The sequence below is a fragment of the Tursiops truncatus genome, chromosome 2 (genome assembly GCF_011762595.2).
Source record: "Tursiops truncatus isolate mTurTru1 chromosome 2, mTurTru1.mat.Y, whole genome shotgun sequence".
NCBI lineage: Eukaryota > Metazoa > Chordata > Mammalia > Artiodactyla > Delphinidae > Tursiops > Tursiops truncatus.
The window spans coordinates 90,857,217-90,877,403 of NC_047035.1; the positions used below are offsets into that span (position 1 = coordinate 90,857,217).

General features: G+C 41.2%; 1 protein-coding gene across 2 annotated transcripts in view; it reads right to left on the minus strand.

Moving 5' to 3' along the window:
* The window catches only part of FBN1 (fibrillin 1), a 253,616-nt gene that overhangs the window by 116,838 nt on the left and 116,591 nt on the right, over positions 1 to 20,187 (minus strand). For both annotated transcript variants that reach the window (XM_033851648.2, XM_073800934.1), the window contains exons 8-11: positions 18,597 to 18,722; positions 10,330 to 10,455; positions 4,727 to 4,885; positions 495 to 674 (exon numbers count right to left, since the gene is read on the minus strand). In XM_033851648.2, the coding sequence (XP_033707539.1) occupies positions 495 to 674; positions 4,727 to 4,885; positions 10,330 to 10,455; positions 18,597 to 18,722 (591 nt within the window). The remainder of the gene's footprint in view (positions 1 to 494; positions 675 to 4,726; positions 4,886 to 10,329; positions 10,456 to 18,596; positions 18,723 to 20,187) is intronic.

Below are 20,187 nucleotides of genomic sequence, written 5' to 3' on the forward strand. Positions count from 1 at the left end.
AGAGCATGTTTCCATTCTCGCCTACAGAGAGCACCTGTGCACCGTGGCGCACGCTGCCAGGTACCGCGGCCTCGCTGTAGCCTGCTCCTCTGCCTGCTTCTCCCCACCGCTCCCTCCGCCTCACTCTCGGGCCTCGAGCGCAGGGAAGCAACAAAGGCAGTGAGTTACTGGCATTTAACTATTTGCAAAACTGCTTTGCATGATATTTAACCCAAAGAGTAATCTAATGCCTCCTCTATGAATTCATCCTGTGAATCAGATTTAAATTTCTCCCACAACATCAATAGCAAGAGGACATTAATCTCTGGAGAATATGAAACTGCCCATTTTCCTTTATGCAATAGGCCAGTTGAGAAAGGTATATACTACACTCTGTAAATGAAATCTTTAAGGATTGGTTAAACTTACTTAATGACTTAAACAGCATAAACAACAACAAAAAAGTTAACCTGATTAATGCAAGACACGTAATTAGATGACTTTTGAGCTCTTACTTGGCGGTTCCCGAGATGGATATGGATGTTCCACTGGTGGTCGAGGGACTGTAATTTGAGGTCCAGGAGGAAAGCCAGGAGGAACAGGGTGAACTGGAGGAATGGGGCCAAGGGGTGGGGAAGGATATCCTGGCCTCTCGGGAATTACGATAGGGACAGAGCACAGCTTGTTGAAATCCTCTGGAAAAAAAAAAACACAACACAACAGCTGAGGGGTAGCATATGCCATAGGCCCATGGAAGTCATCCTTACTTTGTAAAGAAATTTTGAATAGAACTGATCATCAAACCACGTAGGTCAATTGGAGAAAAGGAAAAAAGCTAACTGACTTGGCTTTTTTTCCCTCAAGTCAGCATTCCTAAAACCTACAGCAGCAACCAGACTGGAACAATAATTCAAAACTGGAAACAAACTCCCCAGAGTGTGTACCACATGTCCCTCCTAAAACCTAGGAAGTCTTTACCTATGTCAAAATTCACCTCAAGGAAGAATAGAATAAAATGCCATGATCTCCACCCAGTCTTCCCACCTGTGGATCCCACAGGACTCTGAAGAGCACACTTTTTAGTGCTTGGATTTTATTTTATATGCCTTGGGAAGTCACTGGTGGTCTTCTGCAGGGGTGGGACATGATCAGATGAACATTTTCAGAAGATCATTCTCACTGGCATTTGGAGACTGTACTGGAGGGAGGTAAGACTGCTGCAGAAGACCAAGGGCAAGACAAGGATGGCTGGACAAGGGAGCCAGTGATGGAACTGGACAGAAGTAAACACATTTGAAGATTATTTTAGAGATGAATGGGCTATGTTTGGGGAAGGAGTAAATGTCAGAGCTGAGGGAATAGGAAATCAAGAATGACTTCTAGTTTTCCAGTTGAGCAACAGGGTAGACATTGGTGCCGTTTGCTGAGATGGGAAAAACTGTGATGGGAGCAGGTTTGGTGGGTAAAAGCTATACGTTGAGCATATGAATTTTGAGATATCAGACATCCACATGGAGATGTCACAAAGCAGTTTTAAAAGAGAGTTTGAAGCCTAGAGAAGAAGTCAGGGCTGCTGCTAAGTTTTGGAGTTATCAGTAGATAGGCGTCATTTAAAGCCACTCATTTTCATGTTTCCTACAAATAGCCATATTTTGTTACAGTTCCCTTCTATAAAGTAAACTATATAATTTTTAAAATTTCTTTTTTCCCTCTTTCCAGAATGTTGATTATTTTATTACCTCTGTCACACAGGGATTCTCCCATAGGTACTTTTTATACTGGCTTCATCCATTAATAGCAATTAGGCTAGTTATTTTTATTTTCCTTGTGGACTAGAATCTGACTTATTCTATCACACAGTGATATGTCGTACTGAAATGTATTCATATTTCAACCTCATGGGACCTTCTGTCCATTTACATTTGGCTAAACATACCTAGCTACCACGTACCTTGTTGTTTTTTTCTGGTCCATTACTAAAACTTTTTCAATCATACTTGACATTTCCAACTCAGGTTAAGTTTATGTTTTCAGACAATTCTACTACTGCATTGTTTCTCTGGAATTTCAACCCACAAAGATTCTGTAGTACTTGACTGTATTTGGAAAGCATTTATATATTGTTTCTGCTTCCCTGAATCAGGATGCTACAATCCCTGTTGTCAAACCACAGTGATCTTCCTTATAGAATTATCACCTGGACGTGCCATACCCAACATTTCCTGGCTACCTGCTTTCTACCAACTCTCTACCACTATGACTGTGCAGTCTCTGAAGTCAAGGATCGTGTCTAACTCATGACGAAATCCCACTCTCAGCCTCACCTGGAAAACTGCACAGAAGAGGAATTTATTAACTATATTGGATTTAATTGAATGGCATTTGTACTTATTAGCTTCCAAGCACCAATCAACCTTTTTTCTTTTTTAGTCTTTTAGGATTTCTATAAAAGAAGTTGGATCACTTATCAGCATTTCTGCTAACTAGGTGGGTATATTATTTTAAGCATGCCATTAAATTCATCTCAACCTCTTCATGAAAGTGTATCGGGCTGGGTTCTGTATTTTTCCTACTTTCTTTGGCTTAATAACTTTCCGTTGAGCCCCTTTACATTCAGAATCAGCAACCTGGGGCTGATTTTGTTCAACTGATGTCCAACTTTCCTATCTCCATTTAACCCGGAGATGATACTGATTTTTTTTTTAAAGTGAAAAGCTGACCAATCTGAAATAATTCTTCCTATGTCATCACTCTCCATAAGTTAAGAACCCAGAGCTCTGTAGTACTGATACTGGAACATTTGAACAAACAAACACACCTACCTGCAAATTAGTTTGCTCTATCCATCTGCTCTGCTCTGGGCCTGTCTCAGGGTTGTGCATCTTTCAGTGGTACCCTTTGGGAGAGCAGCTCCCTGCAAAGTTACATAGGGGGACCGGGCCTTCTGCTCCATGAGTCCCAAAGTAGGTCTTCAGCAACTAAGCCTACTCTAGTCCTCCCTCTTCTATTCAAGGTCTCAACATAGGAAAGAATCCACATCAATGCTGCTGATTCCTAAGTTAACATATACATTTAAAAAGTGATTCTCCTGGTATCCAAGCAGTAGGTCTTAGTAGAAAGTCATGTGCTTCTAAACAGTGACCTACTAAATGGTCCCCCTAGTGAACTAAGAAGGGTGCCTTATATTTTTAGGCAAGAGACAGTCAAAATATATGGCAAAATATATGACCTATTATATGTTAAAATTTATTGAAAGATTTTCTTGCTTCTTTAGTCCACACACATAATTCTCAGTAATAAATAGAAATTTAAAAATAACATCTGTGAGCAGGTCTATAACCCATGATAATGGGGCATTCATATTCTGTGAGTAGCACACCCTGAAGTATTTCATTAGCTCTACAATCATCCATCCGCATCCTGATTTTCTCCCCTAAAATTTCCTGATTTAAACATACTTTTCAGGAACCAGATTGAGAAGAAGTTACTACCCCAATTTTTACTTAGAACTGGTGGGAAAGACGTCACCTAGTAAGTTGTACACTGTACGTGAATGCCTCCCCTCAGCAAGTTCTCGCTAAGTACCAGAGAAGCGTTAAAAAATTAGAAGGAATAAGGCACTATAATGATGACTGAAACCCCCTAATGAGATTTATTAACTAGTAAAAAAGCTAGATATGAACACACACAGGCACAGACCTGAGCAGATGGGATCTGTGTCACAGCAACAGTACAAACCTAGAGCACCGAGCATTTTCAGCAGTGGTGGTCTTGGGATGTGCAGGGATTAGGTCATATCTGAGAGGGATCTCAACCAACAAGAGGGTGTATAACAGGCAGAGGTAGCAGGGGTGGGGAGTAGGGAGTAAGGACCTGAACGGGGGAGAAGTTTGGAGAAAAAAGAATATGTGAGTTTAGAAGTGCTCAGACTGGGTTCAAGGAAAGCTGGATTGCATCATTTAATTAGAAAATAAAGCTACTATAAAGAACAAGAATTAAAAGATGAACGGGAATCAGATTTAGGGACTCTAAATGCCCTGCTAAGTAGTAAAATTTTATTTTCAAGAAATGGAGTGACTTGGACCACTGGATATTGCCTGAGTTCATCCTGTGAAAAATTTTCTGGACACCTTTCTCTACTTTTTCCCCAGACACAATTTTTTAAAACTGAATTTCAGATGAGTTAGGCTTTGGGAAATGTTACGTGGCAGCTGTGGATTTCACAAAGACCAGTTAGGAGGCTACTGCAATAGTGCAGATGAGAGAAAATGAGCTTTATGTGGAAATGAATATGACAGAAAAGAGAAATTGAAAAGAAAAAAACATCAACAGGACTTGGCAACCAAGAAGAGGAGAGTGTCAAACGTTAGGGAAGGAGGAAATGTGTATCCCGAATAACTCACCTGAAAGGCTCTGAGGGAGTTGAGTTTTATTCTGCTGAGCTTTTGGGGATACAAAAGAAATACAGGAGACTAGGAAGGAACCAGTTCTTCTGACTGGTCAGGTTGCTACCCAGTGTTAATACGCAAGCTAAGTAAGATACGGTACCTGCGAACAGTGTCATTTGTATGGACCTCTGTATTTCCCCTGTTCATTACCTGGGGAAGTTTCCCTGAAGGCCATCTCTTTTATTTTCTGGAATGTTATTCACTTACCCCGGTTTCCACTAAATCTGCAGCACATACATTGCCCCTGGGCTCGCAGGGGGTTGAGCAGAGATACTCTGGATAAATGGAAGGGCTCTTACCCGTTGCTCTGATGGGACACATTTCGGGGGCGACAGTGACCCCCGGAGACCAGCACCGGCCGACGTCACAGCAGCACTGCATCTTGGTGATAGACTGCGGCAGCTGGTTAGAACAGCGCCCGTTTGCCAGAGCCGTGTAACAGTATCCTGGGCGAACATCTGAGAGGACAAAGAAACCCCCATACACATCACTGAGATCAAACGTAAAACGACTCTCTTTTGCCCCAGCACCTCCACATTTCCCAGTGGGGCTCGGGCAGGATGAGCTGACACTCAGCCCTAAGCTGTGAGCGCTCAGTCAGAGATCCCTCCATCTCACGCCTTTTGCCCCTGTGAGCTGGTACACTTGACCCAAGTCCCACATTCCATCCCCAAGGTGGGAACAAATGATTACAACCATATGGGTCTTAGGAAAAGAGAGAAGAAGAAAATCACTGGCGGTGATGGTTAATTAGGTATAGAGACATGTCTCTATACTGAAGGGAGACTGTGTTGTCCTTGGTTTCAAACGACTTAATTTGAGCCACTTTAGACAAATATTGATATAAATCTATTTTAAAACAACATGAAGTCTGCACTGTAGGTTACATCTCTAAAAGAACTTTCTTATTTTTCAGTCTGAAACCGTGAGTCAGACGTGTGAGATATTTTTTTTTTTTTAAAGGAACGAGCCATTTTGCAGTCAGATCCACTGCTCGTTAAGTGAGGTTTCCTTTTGTCCTGGGGCCCTAACAGATTTGATAAGGCACTAATTATTTACAAGTTCAAAATGTACATGATTGCAAGTTCTTAGTGCTATAGGATACAATACTTCTTGAAGGAACTTTGTTTTGGTGGCAGAACGGTATCTTCTCAAAGCAACAGGGGAAGACATTTCTATATATCACTTTTATTGGGTTACATCATGTCTGATTGACGTGACAACATTGACACACTGAAGTACACCTCTGGGTTACCAGAAAAGAGCCCATGACAAAGGAGAAACCTAAGTGCTTCATGAGCCTTTGAGGTCATGTGGTGGAATAGAGGAGGTAGGTAGCCAAGTGCAGAACCCCTTGATCTAACTATCATATGTTACGGGTGTATCTCTCTTTAAGTAAAATGCATTTCTGTACAGTTCCTATAAAATAAGTTTTGAAATGTAACTAGTATTTTGAATATGCTTGTCATTTGAAGGAATATAACTGGGAAATCCTTTTGTAAGGTGAAGAATTTGTTTGTAGTCAAAAATCTGTCCTCATGTTTCCTGTAAGTCTGCATATTAACCATCATTTGATCAGACAGGGTCATCCCTATCATTGTTTTCACCTACATCATTCTCAAAAACACAAAGCCTTAACATCTTGAAGGTTGCAATAAATTAATAAAATGAAATAAAATGAAAATACCAAGGCTGACTTAGAAACATTTCAATTGTTAATGTCGAGTGAAGATGGCTACATCAAACCTAGACAAACCATAAAAGAAAATTACGGGTCAGCTTTAAAGGATACGAGATTATTTCTAAAAAGTACTTTAAACCACTAGCAAGTGTAAGTGTGCTTTCCAGAAATTTTCTGTGGTCCCAGTTCCTGCACCTCTGGTCAGACTAATAGCCTCAGCAAAGAGGCAGAACAAGTTTTACTCCAGCCTGGTCCAGGGTAAATGGCTGGAGAGGGGAGTGCAGACAAAGAATGCTCTGTGGAGACATGGGTGGCACCTCCCCTGTGCACAAGGGGGAGAAATAGAACTTCCTGCTTCCTAATTTGCTTTGCCTTAAAGACACTAATACTTCATATACCCCAGGATTAATATTGGGGCATGGAAACCAAAGGCCATTAAGAATGGGAAGAGGGGGCTTCCCTGCTGGCGCGGTGGTTGAGAGTCTGCCTGCCGATGCAGGGGACACGGGTTCGTGCCCCGGTCCGGGAGGATCCCACGTGCCGCGGAGCGGCTGGGCCCGTGAGCCATGGCCGCTGGGCCTGAGCGTCTGGAGCCTGTGCTCTGCAGCGGGAGAGGCCACAGCAGTGAGAGGCCCACGTACCACAAAAAAAAAGAATGGGAAGAGATGTTCAAAACTGGCTTATATCCCAGCTTCAAATGAATCTAGTGGTCAAAACCCAGTATAAACACTTGACCAAAATTTGTATGTACAATTTTCAGTGTGGGCCATCTTTCAGAGCAAAACTGGGACCCACAGCTGCCAACAGCAAGCTCCTAATGGGCTTATATCTATTATTTTGCAAATTATCTATGACATTATTTTACTGCCCAGCTGGCTGACTTATATGATAAATCAATGGGTCGGAGACTCTGGAACAAAATGGTGAGTGGTGGGACTGGAAGAATTACCAGCCACATTTGGGCTGCTGGCAGTTCCTGATTTATAAATGGCACCTGCATATACAATAATCATTTTACAATTTTTTTTTTTTTTGGCAGGAGAGCTTTTGTTAAGAATACACACATTTACACAACTTATAATTGTAAAGAAAACCAGTGGGAAGAGTTGTGAAAAGCAGGAACCATTCAGGGGAATTGACCCTTGGTCATGCCAGCCTGAAGTCTTCCATGTCATCAGATGGTAGTGCCAAAGGAAGTGGAAAGGAAATCATCTGGTGCTGGATCGCTTTGCATAGAGGGTAAGGGGTGGCTTTAAAGTAATCTGAAGATCTATGGGAGCTGAGGGAGAAGCATGGTACGACTTAGAGGAGGTAAATGAAGGTTGGAGAAACCTTAGACACCTTCATCTATTTTAAATCTGTCCTGACCAAGACATCTGGCAGAAAAGGAGTAAGAAACTTTCTTCCTTTCTCCACTTCTGAATCACTTGGCCTTACTCTCAGGACCCAGAAATCACATCACATCAAAACAAATATATGATGGATTAAATATCAGTAGGTGTTTGCAGGTCATCCTAGCCTGTCAGCAGCTCTCCCCTAACCAATCACTAACATTGTTGGAGCCAACCAGCAGCTAGGAGCTGTGAGGCCCAATCTAGGTGCCAGACATCTCTAAGAGTCCTGGGAATTGATGAGTCAGAACACACTAATATGAAAAGACAGCCTTACACAAAGTATTATAAAGTGCCAAACAAAGATCACAAAACCAAAAATAAAATGCAGTAATTCTACCAGCACTTACACGACAAAGGCAGTGTTAGAACTGGTGAGATCTGAGAGTTGCAGAATGCGGTAACAGAAGGTAACAGTTTGAATATCATGGTTAAAAGAGATGTATAAGGAAGATACCACATACCACTATCTACACGTGGGGTTTCCTATTGGTTAGATTCACTAATTCCAAATAACCAACTTGCCAACAAACCTTGGATTTGTTTAAAAGTTGGAGACTATACATATTTTCTTGCCACTGGGGATAATTTTGGGGGTCTCTGTGGTTTACCATGGCAGGCAGTAGGGAAGGCAGAAATGTCATTGGGATCACTTTATGTAAGTTGCTAATTATGGGTCTCATAAAGTTCCAAGGAAGGAGGAACAGTGCTTGCCTAGGGGTATGGCAAGCAAACGATGGTCACTGGGAGGAAGCAATGGGCGGAGTCCGGACTGTAGACTCAGCCCAAGTTGGAATCCCAGCTCCCTCACTTATTAACTGCTTAAACAACTGGAGTAAATTATTTATCTAAACTTCCCAAAGCTCAGCTTCTTCCCATCTACAGTACTGTTTTGAACCTTAAGTCAAATAATTTCCATAAAATACCTCACACCGAGGAGGTGACCCAGGAATCTTAGTTCCCTTCTTTTGTAAAAGTTAGCGTGGGTATATTAGGTAAAAAGGAAAGAACTTTAAAAATGTCAACTTTCTGATATGTAAATGTGTTAAAAGGATTAATCATTTTAATGCTGTTTGGGGCTCTCTTTGAAGGTTAAAAAAAAAAATCTACCTATTATCTGGCCAGGAAAGGACTTCTGCTAGGCATATCCACTGGAGGTCATGTGTTAATTGGGACAGTTTGGGGAGAAAAAGGAGCTACATGAACTGCACTTGCCATCCTTTCACTGCAGTTCCAAGATCTATGGATAGATTCTGGAAAATCAGGCAATCTGGGTGCCACCAACCATTGCTTCTAAGGAAAAGTCCAGATATGTTTCCCTCATGAGTTGTACTTATTCAAATGTCAACGGAGAGACTGCCCTCAGCTTTTATTATGTGTGACTAACTAAAAAGGAATTCAGAATTTCAAGTGCAATTCTGTTTTGGTCTGAAATTCATGGCCTGTGGTGAGGATGTGAAGCTGCGTGTCTTTGAAACTATGGGCCAGAAACAAACATCAAAAGATAGCCTTCACTTTCCTCTGAGGCCTTCTGCCATAGGCTCCTCAGCTTGGCCCTATTAATAAGGGATTAGTTATTTTGATAGTCAACACATGCTTACTGAGTGCCTACTACATGCAAGGAATTGTGCTGAGAACCACCAGGAATATAAGGCTAGCAGTTATTGTTCTCTAAGGAGAATTACAACTTAATTAGGGAGACAAAAACATACAGAAACACAGAATTTCCCTATAAAACCATTTCTAATAAGATATCCTTAGGTTCGGGGGGGAAACTGCTTTCAGGTAAGCTGATCTGGGACAACTTCAAAGATAGAGAACCTGAGTAAGAGGGTGAAAGGAGGCTTGCACTGGGGAACGTGTTCTGAGTGGTGCAACATGAATGAAGCAATTGCTGTGAATGGCCTGTTTGGGGGTGAGAAGCAGTGACTGTGCTAAGTCAGCAAGGTTGGGAGGGGTCACAGAGTGAAGCTCCTTCTCTATCGGGCTGTCCATTTTTGAAGTTGAACTTTATTCTAGAATACTGGACTTTGAAGGAACTCTTAGCAACCATTAAATACAGCTATTGTCAGATCTATATTTTTGAACAACAGAACCACTTATTTAATTGATATTTTGTAATAGCAAAATATGGATAGCCTAACAAACACCCACCCAGATAAAAGCAAAATTGCCTGGCGTGTGTGTATGAAGCGGGAGGGGAAGGCAGGAACCCTTTCCACTCAGCCTCCTCCTTTGCCCTGTCCCCCTCTCCAACCCTAGCATCCCTAGAGGGCTTTGCAGCACGTGAAGATTCCATGGGATATAGACTGAAAACCACTAATTTCCAAATCCTAATGGAAAACTACCAGAGGTTTTTGAGCAGGAGAGTTATTTAATCAAAGCACCATTTTAGGAAGATAAATCTGACAAGACGTAATGTAGGGAAGCCAGGAAGCAGGGAGAGCAATTAAAAGATTATTGCAAAATTTCAGATCTAAATTAACATAGGTCCTGGGAAATGACTGAAGGTGGAGGTGAAGAGCGAGAAGAGTCAAAGATGGCTTCAAGGTCTGACGGTCACATAACTGCAAAGTTAATTTTAGACTGAGTTTATCTGTAGGGTCTCCTGGATCATCTCTTTATGGGAGGCAAAAATCCCAAAACAAGACCACAGTTGCCTCTGTTCTTCAAGAGGGTGGTCAACTATTTAACAGACTTCCATAAAAGCACATTTTACCTCAAGTGAGAAATTATATGTCTCCCTTAACAAATTTTGTCTCCCTTAGACTGATGTCTATTATGGAACTGATTTACATAAACTGTGCATGATGTTTATAATTACACCTACCTATGCATCTGGTACCATCGGGAGAGGTGTAAAAACCGGGGGGACATTTGCAAAAGTAACTGCTGACTGTGTTTGTACATTCGCCCCCCTCACAGATTCCAGGAATAGTGCTGCATTCATCAATATCTGGAATGAAAAGAATAGTTTCAGTATTTGTAGAACACAGTATAAAACCGTCCATCATTACAAGAATTCAGAGGTAACACTCATCAAATCATGTTCCCAGAAACAGCAATCTTTAGAGAATAAAAGCTGCCTATAAAATAGTTAATTCAAAGAATGGGTGTTTCTTCTCTCAAGACAGGTTTACCCAAGGAATTTACCAAATTTGAAAGATTAGAGCAAAATGAAATGAATTCTGCCTTTAAAATCTAAAACGGTACTGTCGTTTCAAGTCCCTATAGCATGCTAATATTCCAAATATTTTGTTTAAAATTTTGTTTTCCCTTTTCTCTTCGTGTTTTGCACATCGAGTTAAGCTCCCTTTCTAGCCACTGTATATTCTGCATCACTTCCTGCATTTGTTTTTGATCTGATTTTCCACAGATACTGAAATCCTACAGAGGAGACCACGTGGTCTGACTGCTGACCAAGACGTGGCTAACTTGGTATTCTCAGGGGCTCCCAAACTGCCACTACAATGGTTTTCTCTGGGTTCAGAGAGTGAATTGTGGTGGACGCTGAGATGCTTCATCCAAATCCTCTGTCAGGAAATGACTTGTTGTCCCAGATCTGGGAGTGCTGTCAGGAGATGGCCTCCAGCTCTCAGCTCCTTCAGGGACCCCTTGAGCAGCCTGAGCAACCTCACCCGGGGTTACAACCTTCCCAGGCGCCCACATCCACCAATTGATTGTGGAGGAAGGACAATGGTCTGGTCATCTCGCCCCAAAGGGCGCAACTCTGAAAACCGCTCCAATTCCCCAATTCCCTGTGGGGTCGGCTGAGGTCAGAGTTGTGGTTAGTCCTCAGGGCCTGAGGCCACTGAGTCTCCTTAAGGAAGCAGTCAAAGTCACTTAGACAAATCAGACCATTTCCTTCAAGGAGAGCTTTTCAAGAGCCCCAATCAGACACTGGCAGTTGTCGACAGATGTGGCACCAGTGTGGGGAGAGAAGAAACTGAGAATGTCCTGCTTAGGTTAAAAGCGAACTCAGGGCCCAAGGTATCTACGTGGCCTCTTCCCTAAGACAAGTGGGGCTTTCTGCACTGACCTAGGGAGAGGGACGGTCTCACCCAAGCCTCCTGGAACCGTTGCAATGGCCAGACTGCCAGTGTGGGTAGTTTAAAAATAAGAACTTTTCTTCTCTAGTTAAAGTACTGCTCTTCACTGGTAAAACAAAATAGAGTTCTAAGTGGACCAAAATAGAGTGCAAGTGTCTTCTGACTCAAGTTCACCCTGTTAGTCAAAAAGACAGCAGTGACACTGTTTCTATGCAGTTTAACCTTTTAAAAAGCAAAACCCCCATTCTTCTAGGCTAGGCTAGAGGCTAACCCAAGCAATATGTCACTGCTTATGTTGGGGTCAGTGCTAACCCAGACAGATCATCCTTGTGAAGTTGTATAAGGGAAAGGTGCATATTCTACTCCGACAGATACAAACGTCACTGTGGAGTCAGTGAAAGTCAGGCAGAGAAACAGCCAAGGACAGAGCCTAAGGGTCTAGAACTTAATCTAACCATACTCTCAAGGCTCATTTTAAGGCAATTCTTTAACATCGATCCTTCTGTATTTACCAGCCACACTACTACCTAAAACCAACAAAAAGCCAAACAAGTATAGCAAAGAGCCTAGAGGATCTGACAACCTCATCTAACGAGAGAGGAGGTTATAACCATAACACAAAGGTATTAACACAAAGGCACCTTTCTCAAAAGGTCCCTAAAAATTAATGTCTAAGTCACATGATGCCTATCAAAAATCATGTGAGCAGATAGAGTCTACTGAAAGAAACATTTTTCTACTTGTTTGTATAAATGACTGCTGTCATCCTTTTTAAGGACACTTAGTAGACATCAATATCCAAAGAGGTTAAGTGACAGCATATATCAGAAAAAAAGTTATTTAAAAACAAGAATCTGGGACTTCCCTGGTGGCGCAGTGGTTAAGAATCCGCCTGCCAATGCAGGGGACACGGGGTTGGTGCCCTGGTCCGGGAAGATCCCACGTGCCGCGGAGCAACTAAGCCTGCGAGCCACAACTACTGAAGCCTGTGCACATAGAGCCCGTGCTCCGCACCACAAGGAGAAGCACGCACACCACCACGAAGAGTAGCCCCTGCTCGCCGCAACTAGAGAAATCCCGCACGTAACAACAAAGACCCAACACAGCCAAAAATAATTAATTAAAAAAAAATAAAAATAAAAACAAGGATTAACTTGGGCAGGGTGGAGGAAACATCTTCTTTCACATGCTGGCTACGTTAGATTTGGACCCTTTACTGAGGATAAGGAGAAGAAGAAGAATTAATATGTACTGAGTGCCAGGCATTGTCTAAATGCTTTATGGGTGTCAACTCATCTAACCCTCACACTGTAGCTACGATCATAGAACCTGATTTCTAGAATTCTGGTGCCTAGGCACAGCTCTTGCATTCCACTGAGGCCTTCAGAAAACTGGCACATGTAAAACCTGAAACAAGAGCAAAGAGGTTCGTGTATAAAGTGATGTTAAATCCAAGTCTTCAACCACCACAGGCTGGGCAGGAGGAAGGGGCAGGGTTTCCACTTAGGGTGCACACCTTCAAAGGTCAGCAGGTCAGGAAACACAACGTAGAGTGTACGTCCCTACTTGTCACACAGATAAAGCTAAAAGCACCAGGCCAAATTGTTCAATTTGAAGGAACTTATTAAATGGCCCCTTCAATGTCCTCTCCTCAGTGACACACCCTTTCCCTTTCCATGTCTAGGGCCTTTCTAGTTTCCTGAACCACCCTGCTTCTCAGTCCCATCACTTCCTAGCAAGGGAAGTGAGTTCTGATTGCACGAGCAGGCCATGGTGGGAGTCCCTGACAATAAAAGTCTGGAATAAAGCATTTCAATCACAAAATCACTTACACTCTGAAACTCATTCATACTAATCTATTATTTTTCCAGGCTCTTAGCACACTGTGTTTGTCACCTTTTACTAGAATGTCAGGGATCCTACACAGGAGAGAATTTGAGATCAGTGGATTTCTCAGCGTTTCTGTAAGTCAGTCTGTATCAAATGCCACTGTCAAAGTAAATCCGTTTGAGGAGCCTGGTGGGGAGTAGAACTTGGCTGGGAAGAGCTACTTTTGTGCTCTGAACACTTCCCCCTGTTTCCTTGGGGCAGGACAGAGCTGCTGGCAGTAGCTATGCCCATGGCCTCACTGGCTTCTTGCTGTGGACCTAAGAAGATACACAAATGGTAGGTCCCTTCCCTCCTGATTTGCTGCCCTGTCCTTTGTTCTTCTTCTTCCTTCTTGTCCCTCTGTCTCATCTGCTCTCTCCAGGCATTCTTCCCATCCCTTGGCCTCTTCCCTAACCTGGGGCTCCTCTAGCGGGAGGGGAGGAAGGACTGTGGAGGGCCGATGGGATAGAGCTGGGTCCCAGTTCTGGGACAGGCATCCCTGGGACACCCAGCTCTCCAGGAGCTCCATCCAAGATCATGGATGTTGACATGACTGAGAGACGGGGGAAACCAGTTAACCTGACTGTCTAGATCGCTAACAAAGTGAGAAAAAAATCAACTGAAAATTGTGGCAGCTGTTAAAAAGCAATACGTGATACTAATAATTATAAATGTCACCGAGCCTGTGAGACTACTATTATTGCTTTATTAGACACCTGAAATCCAATGTAAAATATGTGACTAAAAAACAAACAAGCTGATACTTCAAGTCAGGTTGAAAAAAAATCAGCCTTATTACCAGTTTATAGTCACACCACGCATGCCAGTTTGCATGGTTTCTTATTCATGTAGCCCCAGCTGTCCGATCCCGACTGAGAAACAGTGAGAAATGTGGAGATGGAGGCCTGATGGCAGAACTGGAAAGAACTCCCAGATATAATCGTGTTCAATCTCCTCATTTGAAAGTTGATGTAACTCAGAGCTGGTAACTGACTTATCCAAGATCACACAGAGGATGAGGGACATTGCCAGGATTCGGCCCAGGTCTACCTGATTCCCAGGGCTCTTGTGCCTATACCACAGAGATTCTGTTCAGCAGTTGGATAGAAGCCGGTGACCTTGAACAGTGAATCAGGGCCTGCACCAAACCTGCAGAGGATGGAGCCCCAAGATAGCAATGGGTTAAGTAGTCCCAGGAATGCTCCTTGGTGTCTGGCAGGATAAGAGTCCCTGATAGCAAGTAGCCATCAGATAAACAGGCCATTATTTTAGAAAAGGGAAGTCTTAAAGTTTTTTGGCTTCCATAGCAGGGAGAGATTAGATTTAAGAGTTACATTTTTAAAAAGTCCTTTGCATCACACAGTATTGTAATTGCCAAAGGCTGGGCTGGTGTTAATCTAAATCCCAAAATATTAGTGGTTAATTAGGAATCCAAGGGACTTCTTCCAGAAATAAAACTTAATCCTTTAATTACGCGTTTTATTTGTTATTTTCCTTCCACAGTAACCTATGCAAATATGGACTTGGTTTCCAAAAAGAAAAGGCTCGTGTGTTCTTCCAGGGGGCACACTCCAGAGTCACTGGGAAAATCAACAACGAAGGCGGGCGTGAACTCTGCTTCCCTTTTTCTCAAGTCACAACTATAAATCTCAATCTTTTTCTTCTTAAATTTATGAAAATTTAATAATTTTTATTTAATCGCTTCAGCTCGCTAATTTACATTTCAAAGGTGCCTAAATTGCATGTGTTTATATAAAACTAGGTACATGATATTTTCAAAAAGTTTTGGGAAAAGGGGGACATTTTAAGAAGTAAGGGAGAATTCTGCAAAAGGACGATCTCACACAAAGCTGCTTTCACCATCACTGACGGCGTGAAGGTAAGCATCTTATAAATTGGCTGAAACCAATTTTTGATTGAATTTTTAAAAATTATTCTGGGCTTCCAGGTACCCAGTTCCTTCCTCTCCAAGTCAAGAGGAAGATACATTTAAAAGGCCATTCAATGAATTGGGAGATTGGGATTGACATATATACACTGCTATGTATAAATAGACGACTAATAAGAACCTACTGTATAGCACAGGGAACTCTACTCAAGGCTCTGTGGTGACCTAAATGAGAAGAAAATCTAAAAAAGAGAGGATATATGTATATGTATAGCTGATTCACTTTGTTGTACAGCAGAAACTAACACAACACTGTAAAGCAACTATACTCTAATGAAAATTTCAAAACAATTGTAAATCACCAAACAAAATAAAATAGTCTATTTCAAGTTAAAAATAAAGCCACTCAAAGTAATGGCAAGGGTGCCAGAACCACTTTCACAAGGGCACAGAACCCCACCGTGGCCTGACCATCTTCCTAGGGCATATATGGGCTCTTGATCTTCTCTGTGGTGGGGGTCAGATTTTCTGGAATTCCTTCTATTGACCGCCTGGAGCTCACCCCAGGCCCAAAGTCATGCCATTCCCATGGTGCGGTGGTGGAACTGGAGAAGGGCCAGGAAGTCGAAGGAGGGGACCCACTCACCAAGCATTCTCAGGGGACTTTCCGACTGCTTTCCTACCAGAGTAAGGCAGGGCAACAATGCCCAAACCAGTCTCCAGGCCAGAATAAATGCAGTACTATAACAAGACATTCTCTTCCAATATCAATTTTGCATAGAAAAATTAAAGGGAAGGGGAAAAACCCATCATCTGAATTTAATATAACAGGAGATGGGAAAGAGAAAAAAAAAAAAGAGGTCTAGCCAAAAGTATTCTGTTTTTATCTTGCTACTGACTTCAATATGTAGCCGGAAAAAAAAAAATTGTGGAACAGGATTAAGTAATTTTCAGCCTGAATTTCTGGTCCATTGGTCACACTACTATAATAGGTTTCTTAGCACTAATAAAAGGATTTTGAATCACTTTTCTTTCAGTCCGAGCATTAATTCTGTGCATCTTCTATCTAGTTCACAACGAGAGAAGGTGAGAAATCCTGACTGATGTTAATTGACTGGTCTGAGTGAAAGAAAGTGTCACAGGAAAACAACTCTAGTTGAAACTAGAAGCTATCATAATTCCAGAAAACACAACACAGACTGGACAAGCCATAGGAAGTATATTGCCCTAAATCTTGAAGCTGACTACATCTCTTGAAACTGAATATAGTAAGCTGAGAAAGCCTAAAAATGACCCATTGTTGATGTGGATTTTACATGCAATAAACCTTAAGAGCTCATTAATGTCATAAAAGATATATATGATAATACCTGGAAATCTATACCATAATATTTTAAATATTCCAAAATATAGAGTTATTAAAGTAGAGGTAATGGCTTGCATCCAGGAAAGCAGACAATATAATATGGTACAACAAGCACCAGAGTGTGAATCAAAAGAAGTACATTTTATGTCGTATGATATTGCTTACATGTGGAACCTAAAAAAGGATACAAATGAGCTTATTTACAAAATGGAAATAGAGTCACAGATGCAGAAAACAAATAGGGTTACCAAGGGGGAAGGGGGGAGGGATAAATTGGGAGATTGGGATTGACATATACGTACTACTATATATAAAATAGATAACTAATAGGGACCTACTGTATAGCACAGGGAACTCCACTCAATACTCTGTAATGACCTATACGGGAAAAGAATCTAAAAGAGTGGATATATGTATATGTATAACTGATTCACTTTGCTGTACAGCATAAACTAACACAATATTGTAAATCAACTATACTCCAATAAAAATTAATTTAAAAAAAGGAAGTAAATTTTAGCACTGTCTGATGACCTCGGTCAGGGTGCTTAACACACCCAAGACAGTTCCTTAATATATAACGTAAAAGGGTGAAACCAGGTAAGTTCTTTGCCCTTTCAGTATCAACATTCTCTACTTCTAACTTAATCCACAGTATAACTTCTAAATTACATTGGCCTATAGAGAGTCAATTTTATTGTTCATTGAAACTTAAGAAGCCCTACATCTTTGGAAAGAACTTAAGTATTTTTCACAGCTACCTCAACTGTTTATAACATGTTCAAGAACATATCATTATGAATTATAGGATGATTAATAACTTAAAAACAACTCTAACCCACAAAGATAATTTTAACACAGTTACTCAGTTTCAGGGCAAGTAGATGTTAAACTTCTTAAATGTAATTCCAGATTTAAAGCTGCCTTTTGCATGTATGATATACCCTGGAGATCAACAAAGAAGATTAATGAGCCAATTCCTGACAAATGACTTAGAATGAAGTATTCCTCAGTGCTAGGGTTTAGGAATATAGATACAACAGCAACTGCTTTCAACAAAAGTGCTTGCATCTAAATGAAATCTTATATCACCCCAAAGACAATGAGTTGAGAATGAAGGAAAAAGTTTTCTCTGCTAAGCTTGATGAGAGATGTTGCCTTAAGAATGCTGTTACATTATTTTCAGACATTACATATATAAGGTACATGAACTCACTAAAGAAAAGAATTCAATGCTGCCTAGTTACTTCCTGGATGTTTCCCTCTCATGAAACCAATATTTATTACACTTGGAAGCCAGGGCTCTTTTTGGCAAATAGCAGAAGTGGTGAATAGGAACACATTCTCTGTACACACATTTTTAGAAGCTCAATCTATAAACTAAATGCAAATATATAAATTTACCTCAAGTTATTTTTCTGTTTGATTAACATTAAAAGGTTTCCATTTGATAGGCAGAAAAGGAAATCCTAAACTTGTACTAGGAGCATAAATATAAGGGTTAACAGATCTCTCCAAAGGAAAAAAAAAATCGAACATACATTTTGACTAGAAAAACAACAGAAGATATGTCATTCTGAATGATATGTAATGATCAAATTTAAATTCGTGTCTCTAGAACTATACAAAAACATGTATCTTGAACATCTTAACCCAAATATTGGTTCAAAAATATTTCATGTTTTAATATTTAATTTGATTCAGATGGATCTCCTATTTTGGGTCTATAAAAATGGAAAAAGCTGCAGGCTTTTTCTGGTTCAATAGCAGAAAGGCATATTATTCCCGGTAAGGATATTATACGTACACATTCACAGGAATGACAAAGACAGAAGGATTTAGGAACAATTTGCAAAAAAGCTTGTCACTGATTTGGGTTTTGCCCGCCCCTCCACCCCTGAACTGCAAAGCATGATATTTCTTACCTTCACATTTTTGTGACACTTCATTAAATTTGTGTCCAGCAGGGCATTTGCACTCAAAAGACCCAACAGTATTAATGCAATTTCCTCCTTGACAGAGCCCAGGGATGGCCTGGCATTCGTCCACATCTGTTAGATTTTAGAAGCAAGGGATGGGGCAGGGGGTGGGGGAGGAGAGATTAATATGAAATTCATTGCAGAAGAAAACATGATAGTTTGCCCACAATTATATTATCACATTTATATCAATGAGCAATTTGTCCATCACAATATTTGGAACATGATGAGAGACACTGTTTCTCACAATTACATAATGCGAAATAAACTGAGTAACATAACTTGGTCAATAGTGTTCTATTGGAAGTCACAAGTATTCTTTATTTTCCTACCTTCCATCTTCCCTCATGCAGAGGAGAATGTTGGTACTAACTTTTGTGAGTTTTATTACGCATGCTGCAAAGTACAAGGATACTATGATAAAATGATTGACAGTAATAACTAGAGGTATTCAAGAAATGCTTACAATCAAAACGTAACACATTTCTATAATAACACTGTCTTTAAGAGTTGTATGGAGTGATTCAGTTCAAACAGAATTTATTTGAATGAGATCACTCAGACTACACGAGACAGCTAATGCTTTTACACAAATGAGATGGAAAATGTTCAACATAGATTCTGGAGAATTGTCGTGCACAATAAAAATTAAACAACACAGGAAATTAGGCCAAGAAGTGAGAGCAGAGCAGCCGCCAGAGGGAACATTTTTAAAGGTAAGTCGGATCCTGTTCCAGCTCAGCTTAACACTTAAGGCCATGCTAAGTCCTAGAGGAGTCTACCTGACCCCTCTACTCTCTGAACTCATCTCCTATCCTCCGCCCTCTCTCACTCCTCTCCATCCACAATAGTTTCCTTGCCATTCCTCAAATACAACAAGGTCGCTCCTGCCTCAGGGTTTTGCAGTGATGGCCCCCTGCCTGGACTACTCTTTGTAGAGCTCATGGTTCACCCTGTCCTACCCGTCAGATCTCTGCTCCACTGTAGCAGGGGACCCTCCCAATGCCAGTCTAATAGGAACGCCTCCCTCGCCCCCCATCACTCACCACCCTTTTTTACTCTGCTCATTTTGCCCCATTGGACCAATCACTAGCTGACCTAATAAATATCTGTTTGCTTTGCTTTGTTCTATAAATCAAATGTTTTCAATACAAGATTCCAGGGAGCAGGTTCTTTGTCTGTTTTGTTCACTGCTGAATCCCCAGCACCTAGGAAATAACTATGGTCCTACCTGGAACCCCAAATATTAACCTTCCAGGAACAAAAGTAATCATTCCAGGCTCATTAGGAAGATGTTTATAAAAGTACACGTATTCTCTCCATCTCTTCATCCATAACACACAAAATTCTGGTTTAATAAGAAACCCCAGGGAGGCAGTTTAACTTTTCTTCCTCTGGGTATTTTTTAGAAATCGTACCCTTTCGTTTTACTCTTCATTGTGTGAAGTGAGAGAGCAATTGCCAACTGTAAAATCTCTAATAATCTGTGTTTTTGAAACAAGTTGCCATGCAGGAAAAGGGGTACTAATTTAACAAC